At 36.0% G+C, this 22453-nt stretch overlaps 1 protein-coding gene across 2 annotated transcripts; it reads left to right on the top strand.

The window, feature by feature from the left end:
* Nucleotides 1-599: 599 nt before the first annotated feature.
* On the top strand, nt 600-21942 carry grhl2b (grainyhead-like transcription factor 2b). 2 transcript variants are annotated; one of them, XM_042745313.1, is made up of 16 exons: nt 602-938; nt 2855-3041; nt 4546-4613; nt 4705-5062; nt 5149-5207; nt 6272-6428; nt 7584-7695; nt 13394-13488; nt 15750-15908; nt 16689-16746; nt 16916-17055; nt 17420-17457; nt 17949-18040; nt 20308-20393; nt 20618-20682; nt 20784-21942. In XM_042745313.1, the coding sequence occupies exons 1-16, from the start codon at nt 919-921 to the stop codon at nt 20896-20898; spliced, it is 1809 nt and encodes a 602-aa protein (XP_042601247.1). In that variant the 5' UTR covers nt 602-918; the 3' UTR covers nt 20899-21942. The 2 variants fall into 2 exon arrangements, 1 of the variants encoding a protein (XP_042601247.1); XR_006157275.1 differs by lacking the exon at nt 20784-21942 and having other exon boundaries at nt 600-938; nt 17949-18112; nt 20618-20650.
* Nucleotides 21943-22453: the final 511 nt, after the last annotated feature.

The raw sequence follows: 22453 nt of genomic DNA, 5'->3' as shown, positions 1-22453 counted from the left end.
TCCATTACCATTGCACCTGAATAATAATAATCAGGCCTTTTGTGGTTAAGAAAAGAGCCACAACTAACACTTCAATCAGTATTTCACAATAAAGGTGCTTCAGAAGGTTCTTCACAGCGATGCCATAGAAGAACCATCTCTTTCTTACCTTTTCATACTCTGAAGAACCTTCTTTCGACACAAAGAAACAGAAAGGTTCTTCAGATGTTAAACGTTCTTTATGGAACCATTCAGACAGAAAGGTTCTTCTAAGGCATCGTGAACCACATTTATTTTTTAAGAGTGTATTTGCATTCGGTCCCTCTCTGTTCTAAATATTTCGTTACAGACTTGTACCAAACACCAAGGTTTTAGTTTCCACTGAGAAAAAAAAGGATAAATAACAAATAACTCGTTTCCAGAGATCACACAAAGGCTTTCTCCATTCTCCCCTTCATTTCTAATGCAAAGTCTATGGCTACAGGTGAGGTGGGTCTTCTAACCTGTCTTCTGACGCGCCAGCCAATCAGCGAGCGACATTTTCGCCCCCCGACCAATCAGAGCGCCGACCCGCCCCTACTTGAACCCAAATACTTTACACAGAAAAAAAGCCGTCAAAGTTTACCTATAGGTCTATACGCAAACAATAAAAATAATAAAAGTAGATATGACATGTTTTGAATTTTTTTTTTTTTTTTAAATATATAGATTTTTTATTTATTTATAAAGCACAGGTTTAAATCTTCGGGAAGGACGGCACGGGCGTGCTCAGGTGTTTCCTACCTGCTCCTTCAGCCCTTGACAATAATCCGAGAGGGAAAAGTCGATTTACCTGTAGCCCGGGTTCTGGCATCTCTCACTCGCGCGCTGTCTTCTGTTACCTGCACCGACTTGAAAGTCCAGTTTCACAAGGAAGAATTAACGCGGAGGAAGAGGAATATGTCACAGGAGACAGACAGGTAAGAGTCAGGACTGCGACACAGTCCTCCGTGACCTCAGCACGAGTATCTGAACGCCACCGAGTGCCATTCTGCATTTTTACTTTCAGAAATGTTTCATGTTTTACTCATACAAAACCTTATTTCATGGTTGCATTTATCACGTTAACGGCGTATAATGTTATACAGGTTTAGTGTGGTTTTTATTCATAAATACCACCGCATGAGGAAAGCTGTTTTTGCGGTCAAAACGCCATTTTTCACGCAGGAAACACCTCGAATATAAGCTGCCTGGAATTCATTCCTATTCATTTACACCTCAGAGGAAAGGTTTATTTGCTACATGGCATGTTTTTACTAAAAATATAGATTTTGTTTATTTGTTTGTTTATTTTTGGGCTGTGTTATTTCGTTATTGTTTACAGCGTAGAAGCGTCACAATACTACGTTTTTGTTTTAGTTTTAAAACACAGTGTGTGTCTTATGCAAGGTTTGAAAAGATTGTTTTAGGTCGATTGTTTTAATCTATGCTGTTTTCAGATCGACTGTGTCCTTCACAGTAACAACCAGTTTATTAACGTGTGTGGTAATTAAACCACATTTTTGTTTATTAAATAGAAAAGGTACTGTACATGGACTGAATTGCTGTCTCTTAAGGGTTGTTGGTCATAATAAGGGTCTTGCACCTCTCAGACATCTAATTTCTATTTGTCAAAGAATTACATGGTACTTAATTCATGTGCTATTCCAATTAAATAGGGTGAATGCATTTTTAAGATGATTTAGCTATAGTAAATACTTAATCACCTACACTGTACAGAAATATTAAATACAAAAAGTGTCAGAATACATCACAAATTATTTTGCTCCTTTGTGACCTCAACATGAATATGTACCTTGTTTTACACTGCATTCCAAATAACAAAAATGATGTCTAAGGACACTATTTAATGTCATCACATATCCTGATTTTTTTTTAATAATGCTAAAGATGGATAAACTCAATTGTCTCACTTTACCTGTATTATACCCATTCTTTCCAGTGAAAGAGCCCACAGGAGCACATGCTCTGTGTTCACTGCTTGTGTGTACGTCTCGTGTGTTTACCAACGAATGACTGTTGTGTTGTGAAGTCACTACTAGGACAAGTACATTTCTAGAACATTCTCAGTAAACTAAAGTGAACCCAACTCAGATTCTGTGAATATATTTATACCGCAAAATTTAAAATCGTGCATTTCTCGCACACTACTGAGGTAAAGAAAGTTCGACAGCTTACTTTGTAACTGAACACTAACAGACAAATTGAAACAACAGAATCTGAATTTCATTACGGATCTTCTGAATTGAATTTGCACAAATTTAAACATTAAATAAAATAAATTACAATCACAGTAAACAATTAAGACAATAGACAAGAAACATCTTATATGAAATAAAAATAAATAAAACTCAGAACTGTTCAGATGAAAATTCAGTATTAATTTAAAAAGTATAGTGCATAGCTATTCACTAAATATGTTTAGTGACATCATTTGTTATAATGCTTGTGTTATTACATTTTTATTGTGGCCTCGATTTTATTTCTTTTTAGGTGTGGCAATAAAACATTTTTTGGCCACTGTATGTTGCTGAAAGCAGCCAGATATAGATTCGATATCGTGTGATATGAGATAGGGGCACTAGAGCCAGCAGTGGCACTTCCTCATGTCACGTGTCACTGCATTGTAGCTGAAGTTGTCTGTCAGGCTGTAGAATGCAGAAGGACTTCTGTCAGCGTTTGGTTGGTTAGATATGTATCACACTCACAAAAGGCGCAGTGTGCAGGTTTGTTTTCATCAGTATGCAAAATAGAGCTTTTACATGAAGCTTTATCATTTGTGTCTGTGTTTCTGTTTGCTAGTGTGCTGATATACTGTTTTGTGTGTGTGTCCCAGTAAGAGGCTGGTTGTAGTGGTGCCCAATGAGCCGTCCTTCCACCCGCGCCGGGCCTACACCAGTGAGGACGAGGCCTGGAGGTCTTACCTGGAGAATCCTCTTACTGCGGCTACAAAGGCCATGATGAGCATCAATGGAGACGAAGACAGTGCTGCCGCCCTGGGGCTCCTTTATGAGTACTACAAGGTCAGGGACATCAGCCGAGTCTCTCACCGTCTTCTCATTAATCATGTTTTCATGTCACATCATCATTCATTCACCTTAAAGGTGTTCAAAACTTTTCTTTCTTGGATGGAACACAAAAAGAGAAGTTTAGCAGAATGTTCAAGCCGCTCTTTTCCATACAGTGAAAGCGGATAGTAACTGGGGCTACAGTGTCAAGCTCCCAAAATAACCATTAAAGCACTATATAGTCAAAAAGATTTATGCATTTTAACTACAAAATTTCCATCCATTTGGATTAGAGTTTTAACATAATAAACATATAAACTATAAAATGTGACCCTGGACCACAAAACCAGTCGTTAAGTGTCAGTTTTTCAAAATTAAGATTTATACATCATCTGATTCAGCTGAATAAATAAGCTCTCCATTGATGTGTGGTTTGTTAGGACAGTATTTGGCTGAGATACAACTATTTGAAAATCTGGAATCTGAGGGTGCAAAAAAAATAAAAATATTGAGAAAATCACCTTTAAAGTTGTCCAAATGAAGTTCTTAGCAATGCATATTACTAACTAAAAATTAAGTTTTGATATATTTACGGTAAGAAAGTTACAAAATATCTTCATGCAACATGATCTTTACTTAATATCCTAATGATTTTTGGCATAAAAGAAAAATCAATAATGTTGACCCATACAATGTATTTTTGGCTATTGCTACAAATATACCCCAGCGACTTGAGACTGGTTTGTGCTCAAGGGTCACAAATATTAGTCACGCATAATCGAGTTGCATAAGAATGAGAATTAAGTAATAGTACTAATAACCATGTTTGTGTATTTTTCATCAATAACCCAATTTATTACATGTAAACCAGTCTGAATCATTTTAACTAATTGAATTTTGCTTGTTCCACAGTTCCTACTTTTTCATTTGAATTTGAATGAATACATTTTGAAATGCATTTGAATACATTTTGAAAACATGATTAAATAAAATCAAACGAATGCAAAAATGTATATATATATCCATAATAAACTATGCCATGATTCATCCTTATAATGATTTATTTTTGATTAAGATGCAAGTTTTTGATAATGATAGCAGTTTTCAGTACATTTATGTCCCAGTGAAATTATTCCTTTTGGTATTTTGGCTAAAATGAATGTAGCAGCATTTAGAGATGTCAACATGCCACATGGTTACTTTTACAATTATATTTTCCAAAGTTTTTCATCCACAGTTTCTTGACTAATGAACAAAAACATAATTATATAATTGCCAGTGCAACCAAGATACAACTTTATAGTTTAAACCTCATTAGCCAAAACATACAAGCACAGTAAGGACATGATGAAATTATGCTTCTTCGCTGATCCGATATGAAAGTTACATGGCGGAAGACAATCAGGAAGTTTTCAGTTTATCTCTACGTAGTGCTAAATCTCCATTCAAGCAATTATGAGTGAAACAGTGCCTATGCTGCTATCAGTGCTGCTGTATTTTGATGTATTATATTCTACAGGTGCCCAAAGATAAGAGAGTTTTGCCCATCAGTAAAGTGGTTGAAATGTCAGAGGAACCAGAAAAGAGGTCAGCGAAATGATTAAAGCAATGGTGAATATGGAGTTGAATAAATGGACTTATTTCAGCTTTCATCTCTTATGCTTTCATACTGCCTCAGAAACACTCCAGTGGGAAACAGCAGTCAGATGGAGCCGGAGACCGTGGATAATCACGTCCAGGTCCTGAAATCAGTGCCTGTTAATCTGTCGCTCAACACGGATCACCAGGACAGCAAACGGGAGCAGTACAGCGTGTCTGCGGGAGAGAGCGGGAACGCTGCGGTGGTGAAGGCTGAGGTGTACACTCCTGTTTTCATGGCTTCGGGGGTTCACTACAGGACAGAAGGAGAGGAACCGATGAGTGTCATCTGTGAGCAGACCCACTCGTTCGACACCTCGGCCGTGTGTCACAGTGGATACGGGAAGGATGACCATCGGAGTAGCCCAGATAGCACCTATGAGGAAGACAGCAATGAAGTGAGAGCAGACTGATTTTTGGTGCTTATGAAACATTCGTTATAAAACTTGGATTTAATCGATGGCTGATTGTTTCTTTGATGCAGAAGTACCGACCATCATCGCTCGGAGCTGATGACTTCATATTTGACCAGTCGGAGATGTTGTAAGTGCTTGTTTGTTTGTTTGTTTGTTTGTTTGTTTGTTTGTTGTTTCCAAGTGAGCTATATGGAAATAACATACACTACCAGCCAAATGTTTCTGAACAGTAAGATTTTTAATGTTTTCTGAAGAAGCCTCTTCTGCTCACCAAGCCTGCATTTATTTGATCCAAAGTACAGCAAAGGCAGTAACATTTTGAAATATCTTTTACTGTTTAAAATAACTGTTTTCTATTTGAATAAATATCACAAAATACAACATAAACCATTCAAATAAAATCATAATCTTCACAAAAAACACTCAATACTTCAGTGTCACATGATCCTTCAGAAATCATTCTAATATGCTGATTTGCTGCTCAAAAAACATTTATTATTATTATTATTATTATGTTGAAAACATCTGAGTAGAATTGTTTCACGTTTCTTCGATGAATAGAAAGTTCAGAAAAAACAGCATTTATCTGAAATAGAAATCTTTTTTAACATTATAAATGTCTTTATCATCACTTTTGATCAATTTAAATCATCCTTGATAAGTAAAAGTATTAATTTCTATACCCCCCCCCCCCAAAAAAAAAAATATTTTACTGACTACAAGCTTTTGAATGGTACAGTGTATAATGTTATAAAAATATTTTTATTTCAGATTAAATGATGATCTTTGGATCTTTCTATTCATTAAAGAATCCTGAAAGAAAAAAATTACTCAGCTGTTTTAAATATTGATAATAATAATAATAATAGTCTCTTGAGCAGTAAATCAGTATATTAGAATGATTTCTGAAGAATCATGTGACACTGACGACTGGAGTAATGATGCTGAAAATTCAACTTTGATCATTGGAATAAATGACATTTTAAATAGTAAAAATATTTCACAATATTACTGCTTTTGCTGCTTTTGCTGTATTTTGGATCAAATCAACGCAGCCTTGAGTAGAAGACAATTCTTTAAAAAAACATCTCTTGTTCAAAATCTATTGACTGGTAGTGTACACCATTAGGCTTGTATGTTATGATGAATCAGCTCTCACATACAGTACCTGAAAAACACGCTGTTCAACAGAGACACCTTCCAGTACACACTCGAGGCCAGCAGGTCGTTGCGGCAGAAGCAGAGTGAAGGGCCTATGACCTACCTGAACAAAGGCCAGTTCTATGCTATTACACTGAACGAGACAAGTGCCAATAAACGCCTCCGACATCCCATCAGCAAAGTGAGGGTGAGTGTGTAGGCCTGCCTTCTTCTATCAAACCGGAAAATCGAAGGAGCTTGACATTGTATAATTGAATTTGGGAGCTTTGATGACTAATTGGCATATGTAATTCATTTTTATCAAATATTTTAAGTGATTTTTAACTCTAAATGAATTTGTAGATTAAACTATGATAGTTCAAAAGTTTGGTGTCAGTATGATTTTGTTACAAAATGAATGATTTTATTCAGCAAGACAAGAACATTCAATTACTCGAAAGGAACAGTAAAGACATCTATAATGTAAAAGATTTCTATGTAAAACAAATGCTGTTCTTTTGAATTTCCTATTCATCAAATAATCTGGAAAAAATGCATCAGGAATAAATTACTTTTTAAAATATATTAAACAAGAAAAGATATGTTAATCTGTAATAATATATTTCACAATAATACTGTTTTTACTATGTTTTTGATCAAATTAATGCAGCTTTGGTGAAGACCTTGAGACTTTTCATCAAAACACTTCCAGACTTTTGAACAGCAAGGCCATATGTCCAACAAAGTGTATTTTTTCCAAAGCTAGCATATTAAAAAAAAATTGTTTTCAATGTTTTTTTTTTTTTAAATGCCAGCAGCGTGACGAGCGCTGAGTGTATTTTTCATGCTGAATGCTCGGGTGCTTTTCTCTCGGTGCGGTGAGTTGAAGAATGTTCAACTTTGGATAAACTGTAATCACTGTCACTTTTTAGTCAGCCGTCCAATCACAGTGGAGGAGGGGCGGGACTAATTGCACACTGACCAACTGTCACACATTACTACAACTATACAACAGTGGAGGAGACATTAATATTTCTTGTCTCTAAAGATTCATGTCTGTACCAGATTCCCAGACTATTGTGAATATTGATAAAAAAAAAAAATAATGTTTGTAACATTTAATTCACGATGCATCTGCCACATTACTTCTGTGAATATTCCATATCATAGCAAGAGTGCCTGGTGTTTTCAGCTGGCTTAAAACGCTTTGGTGGACACACAGCCTAATGCATGACTACATCTTCCATTCTTGTTATGGTAATAACAATGCTAGTCAGCTCTTGATGTTTTGGAACAGGCATGAAGTAATTGAGTGGACTGTGATAACCTCAGTTAACCTCCTTTCTCTTATTTCCTCTATCAGAGTGTCATCATGGTTGTATTCAGTGAAGATAAGAACCCTGATGAGCAGCTCAAGTACTGGAAGTATTGGCACTCTCGCCAGCACACGGCAAAGCAGAGGGTTCTGGACATCGGTGAGGTTTCCTCTCCATTACTGAGGTCAAAGTTCAGGCTTGATCTTGGATCAGGCATTGCCAATTTACTCTAGTTCATTTAACCCAGGGGTGTCTAATCCTGCATAAGAACTATAAGAAAATAACACACTTGCCTGGAAGTTTCTAGTAATCCTTGATTAGCTAGTTTGGGTGTGTTTGATAAGGACTGGAGCTAAACTCTGCAGGACAGTGGCAACCAGGTGAAGGATTGGACAGCCCTGCATTAAACAGAACAGGTTGCTATAGCTAAAAGTATATTAGCAGCAAGATTATCTTCAGAGGCGATGCGTAAGATTGAGTTTGCATAGATAAAAGCATTTGTGTTCTTGTGCTTATGTAGATTATGTATCATTTCTTCCCCAAAAATCATTAACCAAGCTACTACTCAACACACTGTGGTCTGAATCAATTTATGTTGAAAGTACTTCTTGTCTTTAAAATTGTTCATTGTGCATCCACTGCTAGTTTGAAGACTGGTGGTGCCTTGCATCCCAGAAGCCCTCAGGGCTCTCAGGAGATTGGTTCCTCTTGGTTTCCCTCCGCTCAGCTAATGGGTACTAGGTTGTTAATGGCTATACATAATTTAACTAGAGAGTCTGCCCTGAGATTTTTTTTTTCAGATAGATACAGGGGCCAGCTGCATAAACATAGTCAACATAGTAACTAGCAGTTTACCAAGCGGTAATCAGTCTAACTTTTCAGATTCAAATTAGACCAACCTGTGTTTTTATCCAAACTGACTTTAAAAAGTTATGACCACTAAACTGATATACTTAAAGTCTGCTAAATTGTAACAACTAATTTTGTACTTTATGCACTTTAATTGTGCGGAAGTAGTGCTGAGGTCCAACTAAAGAAATACGGAAGTATATTTGATTGTGCTAAAGTGAAACTATTGCAAGTATACTTGAGGTACACTTTAAAGACCAATTCAAGATCATACAGTCCTCATCAATAGTGACATTAAAATACATTTTAGGCTTAATATTAAGAAATCTACATTGTGCACAGGTAGTTTTCTAAATAATAATTATTTTTATATCAGTAAGCCTCAAGCGATATGTCAGTAAATAGATTTAAACTATACTTAGTATGAAATAAACTTTTCAAATATATATATATATATATATATATATATATATATATATATATATATATATATATATATATATATATATATATATATATATATATATTTTTTTTTTTTTTTTGTCTAGAGTAATCTTGAAGAAAAAATAATTAGATGACTAACTTTCAAGACTAAACATGCAACCAGCCACAGATCTCTTTACAGAGGTTTTTTTTGACATTTGGACAGATTCCTTTCCTTACTGAATCTGTGGTGTTAGTAAGTTATTAATTAGTTAATAGTTTCTTATCCCTTGAGAACCCAAACTTTTTACTTTCCTTTTTTTTTTTTTACTTTTTACTTTAAAATTCTAAAACAGTATGCTATCTTCATGTGCAATGAGTCAGAAAATAATTGGCTTTTTTTTATATAAATTAAAGTTCTTGACCATTACTGTGTTCTGGGTTGCGTTTTTATTTAACACATTAACAAAATAATCTTCAAACTTGAAAACTGGACTGTAATAAATATATTCTTATGAGTCTCTTTGTGACACTGGGTTTCACAGTTTTTACTCAAGGGACTTCTTTGAGCACACACAAATGCATGCATGCATCCTCCTCCCATGTTTTTATCAAAAATGATCCCAATCTCCTCTTTTGCTGTATACTCCTTCTTCGGCATGTCCATGTGTTTGTTTTTCTAATGATTTTTTTTTGCGTTCCAAACTCCATCCTGTTGCGTTCTGTAATTCTTTGTTAAAATTCTTCCTTTTATGCACTTACTGTGGGAAATCAGGGCATAACCGTAAAAAGCCATATATTGCTAAAAAGCGCATGTTGTCCTACTGTCAGGAGCAATTTTTAAAGATATTTTCATGGTGCAAATGGTTGAAGAGTTATGGTAACATGAATACAGCTTGGTTGGATGTGTTGACGATGGCACAGCTACTTTAAGAAGGTTATCCACAGCTGCACGCTTTTTTACAAGTTGGTGTTAAGTAAGGTGCAATAGTGTTAGTAGATCCCAATTATTCTTCAGCTGCATGAGTCACCCCACCTGGGATTTGTACTTGCCCAGCTTCTGATTCAAGTTAAATGAAAGAAGAAAAAAAAAACCTTAAGACCCAAAATTGTTAGAGTCCACCTGATGTGGGGCAGCTATGAGTCCAAACAATTCACGTCTTATTCTCGGTCTTGTCACACCTTGAGAGAACAGTCATCCTGAGCTTGTTGCTTCTTGTCCTCCCCTCATCTCCAGTAATCAGACGCTCTGCTATGCCCTTTGTCGAGATTTGGCCCCAAGACTTTCACAGCCTGGGAGCACCCTGAGGGAATATCTGAGTCTTGATGGCAGCTATCCTTGTCTTAAACCCTGCTCTCTTAGATGGGGCAAAAATAGAGGAATGTTTTGTTGATGCACATCAAGGAGAGCTTTGCGAAGATATTGATGGGAGATTGGTGAAGTGGAGAGACCTTTGGGCCCATGGTATATGGCAGTATGCTGAAGCCAGGTAGAGGAGACAGTGACTGAAACCTGACACCTGCACAGTTGGGATTTGAATAGCAGTTGAGGCTGAGAATTGTTCCTCAGGCTTGGGGCCATGTCACTAGAGCTGGGATTTGAATGGGGCTATTTAACGGGGGCATCGTTGGGAGTGCTTGGTAAACCACCCAAAGGAGACCCATTGGGAAGGGTTTTGGCCTTCTTAATCCCCAAGTTACCCCAAAGTAAGACAGGTGTTGGGTTTACTTCACATAGACATAACAGCCCCTGTAATGACAGCTTATTAAATTACAAAGAACTTTGGAACTGAAGAAAGAAAGAAAGAATAATTAACATAGGAAATCACCACTAAAAACTACCACTCATACCTAGGGTTAAGGATTTGGACAGATTTTGTTTTGAGTCACAACAGTCTATTAAAAATTGAAAATGCAGTTGACGAGCACACCTTTTCTATGATGAGCATGTGTGTTACCTGTTGTATGACAATGAATGACACCTTAAATCATGTGGCTAGTTTGATTTCTAAGTAAACTAATACTTTAGTAGGGCTACCCCCCAATAGTCGACTAGGTTAGTTGACGAAAAAAGGCTTAGTTGACAAAAATTGTATTAGGTTAGTCGCAGAAAAAAATGGTCTGTGTCTGTGATGGACTGATCGTTAATGACTGGTCCTTCAGGTAATTACAGTATATTCAAAATGTTTGCTATTGAAACATCATTGATACAAGTAGTAGCAACTTGCCACTGCTGCTCACTTTAACTTAGATAAATGTGTGTTATTAGGTGCATATCCAAGTGTTTGTGTGGAGTGTGGATGATGTTAGTGAGCTACTGCATGACATGGAGGCGCTGGTGGAAACAACTTAAGATACGCTGTCATTTTTGTTCATGCAGACAAGAGTAATACATCATTCAAAACTGTAAAGGTTTTTACTTTTATATCAATATCAATAAAGGTTGTGCTTTTGTAAAATAAAGAAGACAAACAGGATGCACTTTCTGCCGTCTCGGTCTCTGTGAACTGGAGCATGTCACAAAAATGAACTGAAACTCAGTGTATGGGCTTCTTGCCTCACAGACATGAGAAATATATCTATAGAAAGCTTGAAATGTCTACTTTTAAACAAACCAATTCAAAATTAGAAAACAAATATTCTCTCATTATGTAATCCGTATGAAAGGTGCATTTCTTTCTGAAGGCACGTCACTGTATATCTTCATCTTTGCCGCCGACACACTGACTCAGAAAACACTAGTATAGTAATAAACAATTAAAATATCTCCTTGCTATTTTTTACAGACACATTCATGTCATTACTTTTGCAGGAGCTTTGTAGCAAGCTTTATATGTCCGCTTGAAAGCGGAACAGGCTATAGCCCTTATTAAAGGCCTTCTAAGTATATATTTAAGTAATTAAAGTAATAAACATTTGATTAGTCGACTAATGGCTTAAATCTGGGGCATAACCATCATTTCAGAAGTAAGGGGGACGGAAATGTCAAATGTATGTATTTTTTTCTTTCTTTTTTGTCTAAATGACAGTTTATATTTTATCTCTTTTATTCTATAATAATTTTTCCTATATTTTTCTAATGACAATTTTATAATTGGCGTACATACTACAAACATTTTTTTCCCCATAAAAAAGAAAAATATATTTTATAGTTTTAATCCAGCTTTTTTACCCATAAGTGTGTTCCCTGAAATCCGGCCATTTGCAAATATTATGGGTCTGGCTTCCGGTGTCATTGACGTCCAGCTATTTTTAGCTGTACAAAACAGCTCGTTTTGCTGCTTGATATTGCAAATTGGTGTCTTACCATATTATTTTAACGTATTATTGTAATCATGAACACACTGGTTTGTAGTGCAAACAGTTTTACCATTTACTGCACATTGTTATTTTTTTAATTATTTTCCTACAGCGACTAATGAACCGAAAGTCTTGTCTATAGGCTTACTTCAGTGTTGAAGAGTAAGGTAGATAGGCTTCTGTAATGGCACTGCATTTTTCATATACTTTATTTATTTATTACCTGGAGATGACTTGAAAAACACACATAAACCATATATTGTTGCAATCATAAAAACGTTTCTGCTTTCTGCTTTTTATTCAACTTCGCAACAGTGACAGCTGTATGCCTTTGTTTGGATTTTTAGTTGTTACTTCTATGAGTCTGTTTTGGACTGTGCGAGAGCGGCCTCTGGCTTCGAGTAAGAATGAAACATGGGAGTGTTTAGAGCTCTGTGATGTTCACATTACCTCATTTTTGATATGAATAAAACATGAGGTCATGCATAGACTATCTTGTCTCTTTGCATTAAAATCTAGATTTATACACACTGACTATTAAAAACCTCAATGTGAACACACTTGCATGAAAACATGTGAGGGTTAGATTTATGTTTTATTAAAAGCACGTATTCTATGCCCATGTCTTAAATGAACTACTATTAATTGACTAGAAAAATCTTTACTAAGGGGCAACCCAGACTTTTACCCTGGTGGACATCAAAACAGACACTTAGAAAGTGCCAGTAAAGAATTTAAAGTTAACAGCCGTAGCTAAACTAGCATAGACAGGCTGACTCCAGCCATCAAAACTGTTATGAGATCACCCATCCTTAACGTAAATCTATAAAGTAATGACGTTTAGGCAGAATCACAGACATGCTTAAAGTATGAGTGGTCATAAATGGCCTATCAAGCGGCTACTAAAAAAGCTAGTGTTTGTTTACATAAACAGATAAGCGTTATCTAATGTGGAAGGGTGCTGTTTTATGTACACTCAGCTTATCAGTCTTAAAACCACTTGCACTGGCAGACACTGTTTTAATTTCGCCATTCCCAGACACTCGCCAGAGCAGTTCGTACATTACTCCCAAAATGTAATCGTACACCATATAAATTGTACATGTCTCTACTGCTGCAAGCATCAGTCTGTAGGTGAATTGCATGCTGGTCTGGACTGGTTTACACAGTTGTGGTCTAGTGCTATTGGTGCATAGTTGAAAACTTAGTATCTTTAAAGTATCTGGTTTGCTTTGTTTTTATTTCCACCAAGTTCGAGAACTGACTTTTCCTGTTTTCTCTACAGCTGACTACAAAGAGAGCTATAACACAATTGGGAATATTGAAGAAATCGCTTACAATGCCGTGTCCTTCACCTGGGACGTGAATGAGGAGGCCAAGGTAAGTCATCCAGCACTAAGACTGTGTGCTCATAGTTTTGATGTGGCACTGCCAATTCACAATCAGTACCTCCTCCAGTGTGTGTTTTGGGTTTATGGACATCCTGCTTGCATTAATGGTCATCGTGGATGATGAAGTGGCAGGTGTAGTTGTTTAACTCCGACTACCGACTACATCAGTGCATCTATGATTTTTTTTCTCTCATTTAGGTGCACTACCACCATTGTGTGTGATACACAAAATGTTATTGAGACACAGGGTGGAGTGTTACGATATCTGATATGTGTATTTTACACGCCTGTTGTTGAACACGCCCCAAGAGCCTTGTATAGCCTGATGTTTGATTCACAATACCCTGGTGCATCTTCCCCAGTCCCATCTATTAATTTAAACCTCTATTTTCTCCTGGGTTTTGGGTTTCATCTGTATACTACTGAAAGTAGTAAATAGCCCAGGTCTGTGTACCAAATGCACACAAACCCGTGTCCAGATCCTCCCAGCCTCACAGGCAAAGTCCTGTTCTCCTATTGTGGCTCTTCTGTTGCAATACAGCTCAGTTCAAACACTCGCCTCTGGAGTATATTCAACTAAAGCTCTCTGCGCAAACATTTGCTTTTTATCGGGCCAACTCACTCTGGTAAAACCTATTAATGTGGACTATGTGATGTCTCAATGCAGCCGCCCTTGAAAGGATGTTTAAGTGTTTTTTTTTTTTTTTTTAAGCATGCATTGGGGTGTGAAATGCTCTCGGTTTGATCTGATAAGCATCTGATTCTCTGACCTAACATACTCTTGACTTTTATTACAAGTCCCTTCAAAGCTCTTCTCATCAGGCTGGAGTGAGGGAAGCCATAAACTGAGTCTCCATGAGCCATTGATCTGTGAGGTGGAAATTACGTCTTGTTGCAATGTTGAAGGGCTCAGTTTATTTTATGAGAGGTCCACAGCTGTACAAATCATTTTGGCTTTGAGCCTACAATGTGTGTACACTATCTTTTAAAACTTTCTAAAAGACTCTTATGCTGCCTGAGGAAAAACAGTAATATTGTGAAATATTATTACAATTTCAAAAAAGTGTTTTCTATTTGAATATTTTTTTAAAAGTAATTTATTCCTGTGATCAAAGCTGAATTTTCAGCATCATTACTCCAGTCTTCAGTGTCACAGGATCCTTCAGAAATCATTCTAATATATTGATTTGCTGCTCAAGAAAATTTTTTATTATCAATGCTGAAAACAGTTTCAGACATGCTTCATATTTTTGTGTAAACCATATATTTTTTCAGTATTCTTTGACGAATTTAAAATTTAATTTACAGTATTATTTGACTCAGAAATCTGTTATGTATTTACTGACTACTAATCAATTTAATCCATTCTTGCTAGATAAAAGTATTAATAAAAAAATATAAAATTAAAAAAAATTAATCGGACTGTCCCAAACATTTCAACAGCAGTGACAGCGCAGTGAATGCCAAATCTAAACCAATCAGAATGAGCCCAGTTAGATTTCTAGCAGTGTTAAATGTTTTGCACAAAAAATTAATTTACGCTTTGCATGATTAGTCATTGCTACTTAGAAAGTTCTCTGGTGGCATCTTAGAAATTAAAGGGTTTCCTATGCCTTGTGAGAGTATTATTCATATAAAGTGCTCCAATTTAGTTTACATGCATGCTTCACCTAACGATGGCCTCCTCCTTGTCCTCTGGCATTGGTAATGGTTGATTATACGAAACTGTTAATAACAAACCACATAAATATTTAGGGAGCAAGACTCAGAGTCAGAGGCTGAAAACTGACTTGGACTTGAAAATAAAAGATGACATTTAAGATTAAAACTTGGTCTTACATTAATATAAAACTATTTCCTTTAACGGGAACATTTAGTGTTCTGTGCAGATAAAACTGTGTAGTTGTTAGTGTGCAGTCTGAGCATTGCTTTCTGTAGAAGTCAGTGGCACAGACAGACGTGTCGAGGCAGGCACCTGTTTTGCGTGTGTAGGTGGGTGGTGGGTGAAAAACAAGGTGCACTTTCAACGGTCAGGAGGAATGCGTAGGTCAAACCGGAACAAGCTTATAGAAAATATGAATAGGGCCGTTCTTATGCAACATGTGCATCTAGATAGCTATATTATCATAACAATCTCCCACAGCACCCCAGTGGCAGAGTTTCGCTCTGACAGACACCACTATAACATGCTTGTTTTCTTTACGGGAATCTTCATGTGGAGCTGTTTTTGTCTTGTTCTCTGATTTGTAGATCTTCATCACGGTGAACTGTCTGAGCACAGATTTCTCCTCTCAGAAGGGGGTGAAGGGTCTTCCTCTGATGATACAGATCGACACCTTCAGCTACAACAACCGCAGCAACAAACCCCTGCACAGAGCCTACTGTCAGATCAAGGTCTTCTGTGATAAGGTGAACCTTGACCTTTAACCTTTGAACCAATGCATGTAGTATTCCAACATATGTGGTGCGTCCGAAATCGCATACTGAGAAGGTACTACATTTGAACCTGAATTTACTTCGTTATTTTATTTTTTTTATATATAATATGAATATGGGTAGTAAGAATAAATTCGGATGTACTGCACCCACCATGTTGTTACTGTCACATGACCAACCCACATCAGTTGCGTAGCTTCACAGTCATTCATAAATCCTCTCCCGTGGCCTCATGGGATAGTAAAGTATCCGCTGAATACACACTTAAGATTTAAGGCGGAAGAAGTAGGTCACCCAGTACTTTTCGCCTGCTGTTTTTCGAATACTATGAATTTGGACATACTACTCTCCTCTCCTTTTAAAAAATTTGTAAACATTACAAGGGGTATTACTGATGTATTTTCTGTCTTACAATAAAACCGTTTTTCTCTAGACCTTAAAACCCATTGAAAATCCCATTGACTTCAGGCCGATGTAACCAGTAGAGCTAAAATGATTGAATGATAAAATGTTTCTGGGTTTTGGCCTACAAAAATGCATCATCCCTGCAGCACTCTATATGCATTATCACTTATTGTTATAAGCAGTGAAGGGCTGTTAGTGGGCTATTATGCATTTCTGGTCTGCAAACCCAGTAACTGTAGCGCCACCTTGTGGTTATTCATTATTGTTACTTTTCACAGTCCTCAGACTTTCTTTAGTGTTTCTAATTTCTCTTTTCCCTGTTTCCCTGTCTGTGTTTGTGCGGCTCAGGGAGCGGAGAGGAAGATCAGAGATGAGGAGAGGAAACAGAACCGCAAGAAGACAAAAGGTCTGACTGAAGCACCGAAAGTGTCTCCAATTCATAAAAATAAGATGGTGTGATTGCTAGTGGCAAGTGGTATTGGGTAGCATTTGATTGGACAGAAACCAGCATGAGTCACCTTTATTATCATCAATAACAGTAATTCTTACATGTGCAACTGACATCATCTCATCAGGAAAGGATGGAGGCGTCGGGGCGGTCTCTGTCCCGAAAAAATGTGACGCCACCCTCTTTAAAAGGATGACTGATCTGGATGCCCAGCCGGTTCTCTTCATCCCGGATGTGCACTTTGGGAACTTACAGAGGGCAGGCCAGGTATGAGTCAGTCTGAAACACTCTCAGTGACCAGATCACAAGCTGGATCACGCCTGTAATTGCGGTCACATAGCGTTTGCTTCCTCAAATCTCAAAAAGGCTGTAGAGGCTCATTAAAGAACTGTCATGAAGACCTTAGAGGTCCATTGAGTGTCTAACAAGACTGAAACTTATTCGAGAGCGACTGACCTTTCAGAACCCGACAGGAAAGGTCACGCTTGCCTTCCTGGGTGACATTTGTTTATCAGGAGGGATATCTGCTGAACTGGTCACTGGAGTGTTTATTTTTAAGCTCGTTCTGAATGTTACAGAGATGTTCGATTATGAAATAAAACTACAGACTTTTGTGCACAACTCTTCGCAGGTGTTTGCATTTAATACAGAGGAGATGGAACGCGAAGGGTGAGTTTGAGCTCTCTTATTAATATTAATAAGATAATCTTATAACTAACATCACCACATAATTAAGTACTATCACTGATGGGATCCTCAAGAATATTTCTTATTAAAAGTTACAATCAACACTCATGTCTGATTAAAAAAAAAAGATTAATTGTAAAATTGTAGTGGTATTACCTCCATAACACGAATCCTGTTTAATTGCTGGTAATTATACTTATATACTTATAATAATTATAATTTAAAATATTTTGAGATACTGTTGATTCAGTGTTTTTGGCTGAAAACAAAACTTTTATGCACTTTGGCCATTCATTTACATGACAGCCCTGTTTTGGGGATTTGTAAATGCAAACTTTTGTAAACGGGTTTCAAAGTGCACTTTTTAAAAAATGCTAAAGTGAACTAGTTCATGTAAGTGCGTTCAGGTGTAGCTGGGCTGCTGAGAGGGATCTGATCATGTGATTGGTCAGTTGTCGCTGTGTTTGTGGTAGGAGTGTGCTGGTGAAGAGGATGTTCCGGTCGTCTGAGGAGGACTTCTGTCCACCGCCCCATAAACAGCTCCGAGAGGAGACACAGAAGAGAGGTCAGACACATCTATAGCTGAAGAGTGTGTTCCCCAACCCCGTCTCACAGGAGAATATAACTCTTTCACAAGGTGGCCATTTGTTATGAATCTGTACGATGAGAATTTTACGAAACATTTTTAGACAAAAAGTAAACATGAACATAATGTTCACATGAGATTGTACAGATTCATATGAATTAGCCACCAATAGCTGAGATTATTAAAGGATTTTCAGCTCTATTTCACAGAACTGAAAAAAATAAGAACAGTTTCAAGACAAGTCATACATAATTCTTGAGAAAGCAAGAAATTGTTTTCCAAAAAATTATAAAAATAATATATATATAATATATTATATATATATATATATATATATATATATATATATATATATATATATATTATTTTTTTTTTTTTTTTTTTTTTTTTTTTTTTAACGAAAAACCAAATTTGCCTTGATCTTTTGGAATATATGAGTTAAAGGGGTCATGAAATGAGAAACCAAATTTGCCTTGATCTTTTGGAATATATGAGGTCTTTGTACCATTAAAACGTCCTGCAAGTTTCATAGCTTAAGACGCCCTCCCCATTATAAACGAGCCATTTATTTAATCAAGCTCTAAATACAGTTCGTTCTGGATCCATGGTAAGAAGTGACGTCACGGTGCGAAGTGACGTTCCAACCATTTGCATATGACCGCCTCCAGCACAAGACAACTACGCTCATTTCGTATCGTTGTCGCGCCGCGCGCCTCACAAGTGTTCAGTCGACGGACAGCGAGTGGGTCTGTGTACAGGAAAATTACAATGCCACGCAGATGTGCTCAAACATATAAGGTTTTATCATTGCAAGAGCCATCGCTTCGAATGCATCACCCGCTACTAAACAGTTACGCTCAATCCACAAATGTTCTGGCTGGGGGTGTTAATAATTGATCCATAGGCACTGTCGTTAGCCAATCATAACAGCGGGCATTAACACTGAACTCTTAAAGGGGAAACAACCCAAAAACAGACTGTTTGAATCAAAGGATGAGAAACAGGGTGGGAAAATGTCATAATTCACTACATTTAAAAAGATTTTAAAAAAAAAAACTGATAGTAATACTATAATTGCACCTAGGGGACCATAATAATAAAATAAAAAAACCCATGTCATGACCCCTTTAAAAATTTGGTCTATTTGGTGCTGGTTGTAGCTAAATAAATAAATAAATAATTATATATACAAATTCTCAGTTTCTTTGGATTAACGATTTATATTTATGTATTTGAATAAAACGTAATTTTTTTATTCTGTAAACTACCGATGACAGTTCTTCCAAATTTTAAATCAAAATGTCATTTAGAGCATTTTTCTTTTGCATAAAATGTCAATTAATTGAAATACTAAAAAATATGTCATGTTTTCAGACATGTTTATATTCATCTTTAGACAACACAATAACAATGTTTTAACTTCAGAAGAGTTAAGAAATCAATATTTGGTGGAATAACCCTGATTTACAATCACAACAAATATATATATATATATATATATATATATATATATATATATATATATATATATATTTTATTTCATAAAAAATATTTACAATATTTCAAACTATTTGTGAACTATATTTTAAATAAATACAGCTATGGAAAAAAAATAAGAGGCCACTTGAAAATTCTCAGTTTCTTTGGATTTATGATTTATATTCATGTTTTTGAATAAAAAAGTATTTTTTTATTTTGTAAACTACTGATGACATTTAGAGCATTTTTTTTTTTTGCATAAAATGACAATTAATTAAAATAAGAAAAAAAAAGTATATTCATCTTCAGACAACACAATAACAAAGTTTGAGCTTCAGAAGAGTTAATAAATCAATATTTGGTGGAATAACCCTGATTCTCAGTCACAACAAATGAAAACATTTGTTTATTTTTTATTTTTTGACCAATTGTCATTTTCTGCAAAATTAAAAAAAAAAGCTCCAATATTTTTATTTGAAATTGGGAAGAAATGTTAACAGACCTTTAGAGAATAAAACAAATATGAAGATTTTACTCAAACCCATACCTAGTAAATCCAGTAAATCCAGAAAAACTGAGAATCCTCTTCATTTTTTCCAAAGCTGTATCAGGTGATTTATTTTCATGTGCAGCAGCTCTGAATTCCCACTGCTGATCACATCCTAAAGACTTCATAGAATTTGAACACAGTGTGGAATTAAATTAAAACAAACTATGACCTAGTTAAATCCAGCTGCTTTGACACTAAGCAGAGGTTGTGTTTCCAGTGCTCCTGTATGTGAGGAAGGAGTCGGACGAGGTGTTTGACGCTCTGATGCTGCGGTCGCCCACTCTCACAGGACTCATGGATGCAGTGAGTATCTGCCGCTAAATTACTGACTAATAGAGGTGTAAAATGAAATTACAGTTCAGATGTAAAAATAAAATCAAAATGGATTTCAAATGATTAGCACCAAAGTAATGAAATCTAAGTGAATACTGAACACATTTCCAAAGATTTTTAGATTTATTGTATATAAGCACAATCAAATCATTGCTAATGTGATGACTGATGTATGATTTCTTTTATATCAACAGATTTCAGAGAAGTACGGTGTTCCTATTGACAGAATGGCCAAGATTTACAAGAAGAGCAAGAAAGGGTAAGTGATTTCTTGAAAAAAAAAAAAAAAAAAAAAATATTTACATCATGAGAGGGCATGTTAGATTCAGCTAATAAGCCTGTTTATTCTCTCCGTTGCAGGATCCTGGTGAACATGGACGACAATATCATCGAGCACTACTCTAACGAGGACACGTTTATCCTGAGTATCGAGAGCTACGCAGATGCTTACAAAATCACATTAACGGAAATATGAACGCCAGCACATGCCTTTCTACATTCAGTATGTTTAAGCTAAAAGACTTCAGCCTGGTCAGATTCAACATCAGCTGTCCAGAAATTGAATTGACATCAGCTAAAGCTGACATACCTCATTTTTAAGAGACCTTAAGTATGATTTTTAACGGTCAATAGAGTTTCAGTGCATCCCAAACATGTTCACATGTGGATGGAAAGACTTTTGCTATCATCAGCTTCACTTTTAAGGACCAAAGTACAGACTATTTCACATTTCACTTGATTTTGGAGACCACCGTCGGATTCCTGCCTGAAATTTCAACTGTTTCTTCCAAAGGATTTCACTGGAGCGGAGTGAGATGAATTACATGATCTCTTCATCACATCAAAATGCTGTGAATACAGTATGTATATTCATCAAAAGCAAGCATATTTTGGAATTATAATGCTAAGATATATTTGCTTGCATCAAAAATATGAATTTTGGACTTTTCTCTAGAGTTTAGGACTCTGCAGAGCGACTTATCTGTGAAAAGTGTCCAATACTGTCAATGTTATTTGTGTGTGTGTGTGTGTATTATGTTGCCATTAATATTATTGTTAATGTTAGCTTGGTAGATATGATTCAGCTTCTTACTGACTTTTTTCCTGATGCGAAAAGAAAGCTATTTTTATGAGACTGTGCCATTTCAAGTTTTTTTGTATGCTTAATAGAGCAAAGCAGGAAATATGTATAAATACTGTAATGTTTAACTGTACAGTACCGAGTTTGATAAAAGTTCCATTGGATTCAAATGCAAAAGATTGCATGACCTTTTGGAGATCTAAACATGTATCTTCACATCAAAACATGAGCGTCTCTCACAGTTTTTGTCATTATTTTTGAAATAACTATGCAGTCTTAAAGCCTGGTTGATTTCTAGTGTTTGTGTATAACATTAACTGTGTAGTGCAGATTCAGTTTATCAGCACCATTGAAAATCATTGTCTTCCAAACCAAATAATGTAAAAGGGCACTTCAGAAATAATCATTTGTATGTAAATAAATGCATTTTTATCAAGATTTTATTGTTTTTTTTCACACTACAATTAAAGGGATTGTTCACCCCAAATTTGCTGAAAATTTACATTATATCACATACATAGATATTTACATAAATATCCATTACTTTCAGCTAAAATATGAGTCCATAATCCATAATAACACTGCCTCCAGTGAAAAAGTTCATCCATTGTTGTAGTTCTCTCACATCAAAATCAACAAACATATTTGTTTAGAGCTGTTAGGGCTTGTAAATGGTGTTTGACCTGTGCAGATTTCTCTCCCGATTCAGACGAGACCATATTTTAAGCAATATTAAGAATAGAGTACTAATTTTTATTTAGTTTTAAGTTAAAAATGTGTTAAAGATGGATTTGCTTCCCACAAACATGCAGCTTTTCACTTTGCAAGACTTTAATTGATGGACTGGAGTGGTGTGGATTATTGTGACTCTCATTCTGACGGCACCCATTCACTCCAATGGAACCATTACTCCAAATCTTTTCAGATGAAGAAATAAACCCAACTACAT

The sequence above is a fragment of the Cyprinus carpio genome, chromosome B19, assembly GCF_018340385.1.
Source record: "Cyprinus carpio isolate SPL01 chromosome B19, ASM1834038v1, whole genome shotgun sequence".
NCBI lineage: Eukaryota > Metazoa > Chordata > Actinopteri > Cypriniformes > Cyprinidae > Cyprinus > Cyprinus carpio.
The sequence above is the reverse complement of the archived record's forward strand: the minus strand, read 5'-3'. Positions and strand labels throughout refer to the sequence as shown.